The sequence below is a fragment of the Octopus bimaculoides genome, chromosome 3, assembly GCF_001194135.2.
Source record: "Octopus bimaculoides isolate UCB-OBI-ISO-001 chromosome 3, ASM119413v2, whole genome shotgun sequence".
NCBI classification, from domain to species: domain Eukaryota; kingdom Metazoa; phylum Mollusca; class Cephalopoda; order Octopoda; family Octopodidae; genus Octopus; species Octopus bimaculoides.
Genome location: NC_068983.1, coordinates 90,197,343 through 90,207,836, shown reverse-complemented (window position 1 = coordinate 90,207,836; position 10,494 = coordinate 90,197,343). Strand labels below are relative to the sequence as shown.

The window sequence follows — 10,494 nt, the reverse complement described above, 5'->3', positions numbered from 1 at the left end:
TTGCTTTGTGTCTGGTAAGATTGGAAAGGAATTCTGTACTATGAGCTTCTCCCAAGTAACCAGACAATTCATTCTGAGAAATACTGCACACAACTGGATGAGTTAAAAGCAGCAATTCAAGAGAAACGTCCAGAATTGGCCGACAGGAAGAATGTTGTTTTCCAACATGATAATGCAAAACCACACATTTCTTTGGGAACCAGACAAAAATTGCTGCAGCTCGGCTGGGATGTGTTACCCCACCCTTCATATTCACCAGATATTGCTCCTTCGGATTTCCACTTATTTAGGTCTCTGCAGAATAGTCTTAATAGTAAAAATTTCAATTCCTTGGATGACATAAAAAGATACCTTGATGAATTCTTTGCCATGAAACCACCTCAATTCTGGGAAGAGGGTATTTTCAAGTTAAAGGAAAGATGGAGATGCATTGTGCAACAAATTGGTTTATATTTGGTTGATTAAAAATGTAATGGCAAGTATTTATTGATTTTTTTCTTTCCTTTAAAAATCGGCACAAACTTTTCGGACAACCCAATATATATGTGTTATAAACAATAATTCAATTTTAATATCAAGGGATAACACTTAAAATGGTTTTACATTTTTCCATGCTAATATGAATAATGTCCTGATAGGAATTTTTAAAGTTCTTTTTAAGGCAAAAATTTGGACAATTTTTGCATGGTTTGTGAAAACAGTACAGTCCATGTACAGAGACACTGTTAGTAAGGTAAGTAGGGTACAGTGATGAATTTTGTGTACAGGTAGGTGTCTACCAAGAATCAGTCCTCAGTCTCCTCCTACTCATCATCCCCCAGGCAGAGACTGGAAACACATAGGAACTACTATATGCTGATGATCTTGCCCTTGTAACAGAATCTGTAAAAGAAATTCCAAGTGTGGAAACAGAACAGGGAATCAAAGGGTCTTAAAGTTAATTTAGCAAAGGACCAAGGTCCTGGTAAGCAAGAAATTGGACAGGACCCTTCACCTTTCAGATAAATGACCCTGCTTGATATATAGGAAGGGTGTAGGCAGGAATTCCATTCGGTGTATCCAGTGCAAGCTATGGACACACAAGAGGTGCAGTGGAGAAGTTGGAAGGTTAATAGAGCAGGTAGTGTTTGTATATGGAAGATGTATGGGAACCATAAAAACCACTGATATATGGGAAACTGAAATCCTTAAATGTCCTGGTGGCTCTCTGGAAGTTGTAGATAATTTTTGCTAACCTAGGGGACCTAGTTAGCAGTGGAGGAAGTTGTACAGAAACTGTAATTGCTACAATAAGAATAGAATGGAGAAAGTTCAGAGTGCCTTTATCTTTATTGGCAACCAAAAGTCTCTCTCCTTGAATGAAAGGAAGATTTTATGAAGTATGTGTACAAATTGTGATGCTGCATGATAGTGAGACATTGGCCCTGAATGCGGAGGACATGCAAAGGCTAGAGAGGAATGAACATGGTATGCTCCGCTGGATGTCCAATGTTAGAGTGCATGTGCAACAGAACATTAGTGTATTGAGAGAGAAATTGGAGGAATTTATGCAGTGAGTAAGAGGAGATTCTGCTGGTTTGGTCATGTGATGCAGATGCATGAGGGTGGTTGCATAAAGATGTGCTGATCACTTAAAGAGGAGGAAAGTTGCAGAAGAGGGAGACCCAGGAAGAATGGGACAAAGTATTGAAGGCTGATCTCAAAACACTGAACCTTATGAAGAAAATGACAGAAGACTGAGATATGTGTTGCATTGCTGTACTAAAGAAGACCTGCCCACCACAACAAAATTGAGTTCCTAAAACCAAGGTATCATGTAACAAGCATTGGTGTTGATGATGCCATGTAAAAAGTACCCTGTCCACTCTGTAAAGTGGTTGGCATGAAGAAGGGCATCCAGCCATAGAAACCTAGCCAAAACAGACTGTGGAACCTGGTGCATCTTCTTTGCAGTTCCTGTCAAGCTGTCCAATCCATGCCTGCATAGAAAATCATTAAATGATAATGAGGAGGAGCATGCCTATCCTACCACTAGCTGTTCAACTGAAGAAAGTAGAACCACACAGGCTGATTAGAATCAGAAAATATTTCTTGCCCAAAAGCAGCACTTTTCCTGTACCAAATGTATGACGTTATAGTCAACAAATTCCTGGACTTCAGAGCCTTTTCACTTCTATAGTATGTTAAAATGAAGACCACAAACGACCAGACTGACAGGGTACCAGTTGACAGTTCATGACTTGCCGCTGGTATAGCTTGGTATTTGTGACCAAGACATTTCATTGCATGTATGTACCAAAGGTTTAGTATAGTTCATCATTTTACACAAACACTTTTCATCTTGCCTGTAAGAATATGTCACTATTTCTAAAGTCTCAAAAGTTTTATAGCATGAAGATAAAAGATAAAAATTGCTTTGATTAAGATAGTAGTCTATTGTAGAGAACTTTACCAGACTCAAAACCTGTTCCCAAAAACTAAGTGAACTTGGGAGAGAATTATGTTTACTGCTCAAAAACATAACAAAATGCATTCAGTAGAAGTGAATCACAACTCTCTTATTTGTCGAGTGCCATATTATGATCCCTGACATAGAGGTAAGGTTATATATTTAGAAGATAAGTATAAATGATTTCACTAACCCAGCATTTGATTTAATTATCCTATCAACCCCATAAGTATGAAAGACCATAACCAGCACTGATGAATATAAAGTGGTAAGAAACTCTCACGAGAGCTGAACAACATAAAGTTTTCAGAGAAGTCCCCATCTCAGGCAAGTGTTTCAGCCTTTAACTCCTTACACTCTAAATGGGCTAGGCTGAATCTAGGTTATGATTCCTGAGTGCCCTTCTGGTGACACTTTTTAGCCATGTGAATATCAGAGACTTTTAAACTACTTGGAGATTTCATCTAATTGGAACTCCTCTTCATCGACTCAGCTTTCAAATTTATACTTGGAGAAGAAATATGTTGGTTGTCATGGTAGTAGTGAAACGGCAATGCTACCACAATGACTCCCTCAGAATTACTTCCCTCTGTGTTAAAACAAAATATTTCCTCAACCGGATCTAGCAGGAACATCTCTTTACTGTCTCTATTGTCTTTAGGGCTTAGGTCTTGTCCTTCCCAGAGACTGAGAGTTGTTTCATTAGATCATGAGCAAATTTGCCCACAAAACCTCTGGCTCCAACCTCTATGTCAAGAAAATTCACCCGGAAGTTAGTTTCCCTCAGACTGTTGGCCAGATTGGTGTATTTTTCAGGCTCAACTACATGCGCTTCTTTTCTAATTTCAGATGTCACAGTGAATTCAATCAAAATCAGTTGCTTTGATGAATTAGAATGGAATACGATATCCCACTCTTCCTGATGATTTCTGGCTGTTTTGTTGTTCCTAGGTCTGCTGAATACTCCCAAGTCATCCACAACACCCAGATGACTCCATTCTCATGCCTCATATGGCGTAGCTGTTCCTGGCCTTGATTTGTTTCCCCCTGCCATGTAGAATGTTGCTGGAGATTCTAATACTATGGATTTTACTCTTGCCATACTTATGTGTTTGATCTCCTTAAGCACTCCATTGTGCCTCTGCGTGTATCTTCCTTGGGATAGTGCTACTTTACAGGAGCTAAGAATGTGTTCCAAATTACTTAGGCCATTATTATTAAAAAAATTTTTTTAATGACAGTGTACTCAGAAATCACATAAGCAGAGTTATCTAATAAAAGGTATGACTTTGTTTGAGTATACATCTAATATATATAAGTTACTCTCAAACATCTAATATACACAAGTTCACTTAATGGACAGATATATTAATAATACTGTCATATTGCTAATATATAAATAGAACAGATAAAATTCAAAAGTAATATATTTTTAGACTTCCATAAACTCTGCTGATATTCAGTATCTTTTGAGTAAAAAATACAAGGTCAATTTATGTAGAGGAAAATTACAACCAATTGGATCAATTTTAAAATAATAACTGACAATTTGTTGATTCCATGGTGGAGACAACAAAGTCACTTCCATTGGGATTTGAATACAGATCAAGTCAAAATAATACACTGCAGAATGTTCCAGCCAATCGATTTCTCTCTCTCATTTAGCTTTAACTGTATAGCAACAAGGAAGAAATTAACACAGTTATATTGTCTCTGTGAGAGAGTGAAGGGGAAATAGTGAGTAAAAAGCATATGGTTCATTTGGAAATGGTGTGAATCCTATTAATTCATTTTCACAAATAGCACAAAGCCATAAATTGTAAAGGAGGTATACAGTTGATTGATTGATCCCTGAGTATGTCTGATACTTATTGTAGGAATGAAAAGTTAAGTGAATCCCGGCAGAATTTGAAATAAATATTCTGGCATTATCACTATTGTCAACAGATATCTAATAATAATGTTGCCATTTCATAGTAGAAATCACCACTACCATTATCATCATCATTCAACATCCATTTTCCATGCTAGAAAACACTAATAATAATAATTTCTAACATATGTAGAAAGTCATATATTTGAGAGAAGACCCTGAAAGATGTAAGGCAAAGTTAATCTTTGCTTGATTTGAACTCAGAACAAAAAGTGAACAAATACCAAAAGACATTTACCCAACAACAATAACAATTGTAACAGTAATAATTTCTAATTTTTCCCACTGTCACAAACTTGGAGGAAAAAGTGTAGCTGATTTAAATAATATCTGTATTTAACTGGTAACAGTTTTCGATCCCGTATTGACAATAAGTCTGAGTACCCTTCCAGTTCATCACTTATAATAGCTACCTAATAGCTACATTGTCAGTTAAAGTTCAGACAGTGTCATGTGACAACTTGCTGGAGCCTAGCAGCGGGAAGTTTAGACAGTGTCATGTGACAACTTGCTGGTGCTGCCTACTGGACCCTAGCAGCGGGAAATTTAGACAGTGTCACGTGACAACTAGCTGGGGCTGCCTGCTGGAGCCTAGCAGCAGATATAAAAAGGGGAACTTGACACGACGATCAGTCGGACGCTGACGCTCGTTGATGCTGCATCGAAGAGGCCAGGGAATAGAAGAAAGAAGACATGCACCCAACACCAGAGCTGAAGACACCTCCGAAAGGAGGGGCCCCGCCACGTCAAAACGGTAGAGGAGTAGGGGCCGAAACCGGACGTGGTTCCTCCTGATGATGTCTTCAGCTAACTGGATCCTATAAAGGAGCTGTTGTGGTAGCAGACCACGAAACATGGCTGAAATTCCTCCTATTAATTTTAAAAGAAGCACAAAGACAATACCAGTGGGTTTTGAACTCTGAATGTTAAGAGATTTAAATCAACATTGCACAACATTTTATTTACTGCCTTACTAATTTTATCATCCAATAACTATCACTACTGACTCGAGAAAAGACCATGATCATCACCACAACCTCCACCCTTTGTCATACTGATATCTCTGCAACACAGAATCGACCCATAAGTTTCAATCCTGTACCATCAATTAGGCTCAACATTGTAATGTTTAATCAAAGTATATTTTCCACAAATTTTCTTTGGTCAAGCTTTACTGCAGATTATTTCCCGCCAACAATCCATGGCATTTCATACACAACATTTGTCAGTGACTTTGTAACAGTTTTCGATCCCGTATTGACAATAAGTCTGAGTACCCTTCCAGTTCATCACTTATAATAGCTACCTAATAGCTACTATTTCCTTGGAATGCTTATCTTTAGGTAAAATATTTGCATCTCATAGCTAATATTCTTTCTACCCTTATACTTCATAGAAAATGAACTTGTTTATTTCTAAATGAACAATACCAACACTGAGCACTCAACTTTTTAGCACACCTATCATGAGCCAAAAGCAACCATCTACATGGTCAAACTACTAGAAAAGCTGTCAAATCTCTCTCAAACCACATCTATATAAAAATAAAAGAGTACATTTGGTAATGTAGTCTTAGATACACTATCTGGAAAAAGTAAGATGGGATGGTCATGAGTAAAATATCTTTCAACACTAGTTTGCTTGTCTACGATTGAGCTGCAGTTAAACTACTACAATACATGTTTAAAAATGACCATAATATAAAATGCAACTGAGTTTATGTTATGAAAAGTGCTGACTTATATGATCATTACACATGCATTTTTTCAATGCTTCTCAAGCACAGCAATCTTATCACTGGAATCTTTTGTCATCTTTCTCATGATGTTCAGTTGCCTATGATTGGCTTTCTTCTAATTGAAGCAGTTCTTTCTTAAAATCACAATGGGGGTAAAATACTGAAGCTACAGAGGCAGAAATTAATGTAATAGTTTACTTGAATTTAAAAATTTTTATTTAATAATTATACAATTCAATGAAAGTGATAAATAAAATGAGATAAAAAGAGCAAGACATTAAATGCCTGATAATTTTAATTTCATCTTGCTATGTTAAGAGTTCAAATCATACAGACTATGTATTGCTATTGGAATTAATTGTGTCAATTATTCTCTTACTTTTTTTCAAAAGAATTGATACTGTACCAAAATAAAATTAATAGTTGTATTTAGTTTAAGAGTGTCAAAAAATATGTTAAACAGAAAAAATGACAATCTTTCTTTAACATCCATTATGGTGTCCTCCTTCATAATGTTGAGTGTATTACATAGAATATATATTAAGAAATTGATATTTGAGGATCATTAAAATATTGAAAGAAATGTTTAAATACCTCTGTTAAAGCATGGAGCTGACCTTCATGAACACACACACCCATAAACCTATATACGAAAAAAAAAGGGGGGGGGGATTTAAATTATTAAATAGGAATGATATCAACATTTTATCCAGTTCAGAAAAAAAAAAACAAAAAAACAAGGAAATGGAGAGTGACAGCTGAAGAAAACAGAAAAACACAATATGTTGTAAGATATAAAAAATAAGTTATTTCTTTCAAAGTTTACAACAGGATTAAAACTAAATTTAAAATTCTAATATTTAGATTATAATCAAAATATATTAGCTTCAATATTCAAGATTCTTTCTAACTGCCAATTTGATAAAGTTAAACTTGAATGTGAAATTTAACTTCTACAAGATTTGATGTGAAAATAAATACTGAAATGTTTTCTTTTTAAAAAATCTACTGATTTCATTAATATTAATCCATGATTTACATTTTCACTGTTTGTAATATTTATAATTACTATAATCACAGTGAGACAACAGCTGTGAAGATTAGGTACATAGAGGATTGACAATCTGGTCATAAGATCACACATTACAGCCCTTCTGTTGTACCTTTAAGCAAAGCACAAAGTGCTTGCTATGAACAGCCTCACACATAAAGCACAATTTATGCCACTTCTATTCCATAGCCAAGTGGATACAGTTGGATGAGAAGGGAATTCACCTGTAAAAGCTACACCTAAAGAAAATCACAAAGAAGTCTTTTGGATACTTGAATTATTACATATTTTCTATAAATCTTCTTTATTGAAGCTACTAAGTCGTATAATACTTCATCATGATTTTAGTGATGAGGCTATTTTATATCCTTTTCTATGGTGTTTTCTACCCTACCTGACCATTTTTAATATCTTATAATTACCTCTAGACAAATCTAAATTTTTGTACCCCTATAAATTCATCCTTAGCTTGTAATATACAATTATGGGTATCCTCAAAACTTGAGATTTTAAACTGCTTAGAGTAAAAGTTAAACTAATTTATAGTAAATTTTGGTCTCTCACCTAAATGATAAATCTTCCTGACAACAACAAATTTTAACTTTAGCCAATAATGATTTATTGTTTTTACTTAAAATTTTTTCTATAAGTATTTGCTATTTAAGTTAGTAAGATATGAATATTTTATTAGGGCTTTTAGTGAATAGGCTGTCTTTATTCTTTTTCTATAATGCTAAACCCTAACGAATCATTTTATTGTTGTTGTCATTATTATTGTTATTATTATTTTATAAATGACTTGAATAAATCTAATCCTTGTTCCCCTATTATTTTATACCCAGCCTATATAAGGTAATATCAGTATCTTGATAACTTAAAACAGTTCAATTTAATTAAATAATGTATACAATTATCATGTTTTGTTTTTTTTAATCTCGGTTGGTCCATCGTAAATCCAATTGATCAATCTTTATAGTAACTATATAATAAGTTAATATTTAGATAGGTGTGGAGGCGCAATGGACTTGGGGTCGTAGGATTGCGGTTTCGATTCCCAGACTGGGCATTGTGAGTGTTTATTGAGCGAAAACACCTAAAGCTCCATGAGGCTCCGGCAGGGTTTGGTGGCAAACCCTGCTGTACTCTTTCACCACAACTTTCTCTCAGTCTTACTTCCTGTTTCTGTTGTGCCTGTAATTCAAAGGGTCAGCCTTGTCACACTGTCATGCTGAATATCCCCGAGAACTACGTTAAGGGTACATGTGCCTGTGGAGTGCTCAGCCACTTGCACGTTAATTTCACGAGCAGGCTGTTCCGTTGATCGGATCAACTGGAACCCTCGTCATCGTAAGCGACGGAGTGCCAACAACAACATTTAGATAGGTAATAAGTAAGTAAATATTAAACTATTTCATTTTCCTCCCCCCATTGTGGTAAGAAAATATTTTGGTATATACTCTTAATATTAATAGTTTTTTTATCATTTTGTTAAAATTTCATTCTTGATAATCTTCTTGATTACCCTGAATTTTAACTCTGTACAATAAGACAATATAGTTTTGAAATGATCTTTTAAGATTATTTGATTTTTCTCTTTCTTAAATGGCTCTACCCTGCTTGTCCTAGTATTTTATATAAACCTTTATATAAATAACCCTTTTGAACAAGTACTACCAAGAAACTATAAATTCCATGTAAGGAGTAAAAGTAATAACTTCTTTAACTCTTAAACCTATAAAATAATCCCTCAATTTATATATGGAAAGATTAGTGTAAAATTTTTAATGTTCCATAACTTAAATATTCTTTTAACTGATACTAGACATCAGTCTTTTATTGATATTAGCTATACAAGTTAAATTTAAAATTTTTAGTCCAATATACTTTAAATCATTATACTTTTTCTATATAAATCTTCTCTATTTGATGTTTATAAGCTAAATATACTTTACTGTAGCATTGGTAATTTAGTTATTTTATTTCTATGGTATTCTGCCCTAATTGATTATTTTATTTCATTTCTTTATTAATCAATAACTAGCCTTTATTTATTCATAAATAAATCAAGCAAATCTTTGTATCTCTATTAATTCATACTTAGCTATATAAAACTATACTGATATGCATATATATAAAAAAAAACTCCTTAGAATGTAATCTTATTAATATGTAATTAGAATGTTCTTTTACCTCAATACTCCTTTATTGATATCAGTATATACTTATTAATCAATATTCATAGATACCATATGATGAGTTACTTTTTTAAGTGTGCAGTATATATAAATATTAAACTATTTCTGAATAATTTTCTTTTCTTTTCCTCCCGCTATTGTGGTTTAAGTTTGGTATATGCTCAAAAGTATCCATAAATTTCTATCCTTTTGTTAATATATTCTTATTAATAACCCTATGAATAGTCATAAACTTTTGTCAGTATACAATATAGCAACATTGTTTTAAAACTTTTAACTATAGTACTACATGGTACAACTTCCCCTGTTTCATTATCACTGGTCTGCTAGAGGGTGACCCTTAGTTGTCAGCCAACATTTTGTTTTAAGTTTTCCTTTACCAAATCTCATGAGTTTATGACTATACCAACCATGATTTCTGTCTGCTCTCTTACCCCTACCCATAATAGATAATGCCCTTTATTTCCTTAAGCTTTAGATATACAAGGTTTGATATGATAGTCTATAACTCTAAACTAAAAAAACAAATAAAATTAGTAACAGGCAGAGTCTGCTTTGACATTTTATTTATTAGCTTCCATAGTGTGGCTAAAGCAAGATGTTCTCTGTCTGTCTCCATAACTTCTGGGAGATTTTGGTATTATTATACTAATGCGTCCATCTGTTTTAATTTAATTAAATTCTATGTTTTTGTGCAGCTGAAGATTGCTCTACATTATCAATTGATGTAATTATTACATTGTTCAATTAAATGGAGTTGCATGAAATGATCGTATGGCATTACCTCTGGATATCCTTGTTCCTTATTTTGATTTATACGTACGTATATACATATATATATACACAAACATATATATACATACATACATATATACATACATATATACACACATACATACAAACATACAAACATATATACACACATACATATATACATATATATATACAAAGACATATACACATACATATACATATATATATATATATATATATATACACACACATACATATATATATATATATATATACACACATACATATATATATATATACACACACATACATACATATATATATATATACACACACATACATACATATATATATATATACACACACATACATACA

At 33.6% G+C, this 10,494-nt stretch overlaps 1 protein-coding gene across 4 annotated transcripts in view; it reads right to left on the bottom strand.

Annotated features, from left to right (window-relative positions):
- The window catches only part of LOC106882588 (dual specificity testis-specific protein kinase 2), an 81,196-nt gene that overhangs the window by 7,330 nt on the left and 63,372 nt on the right, over nucleotides 1–10,494 (bottom strand). For all 4 annotated transcript variants that reach the window (XM_052966302.1, XM_052966304.1, XM_052966305.1 and 1 more), the window contains one exon: nucleotides 6,715–6,763. In XM_052966302.1, coding sequence (XP_052822262.1) covers nucleotides 6,715–6,763 — 49 coding nt within the window. The remainder of the gene's footprint in view (nucleotides 1–6,714; nucleotides 6,764–10,494) is intronic.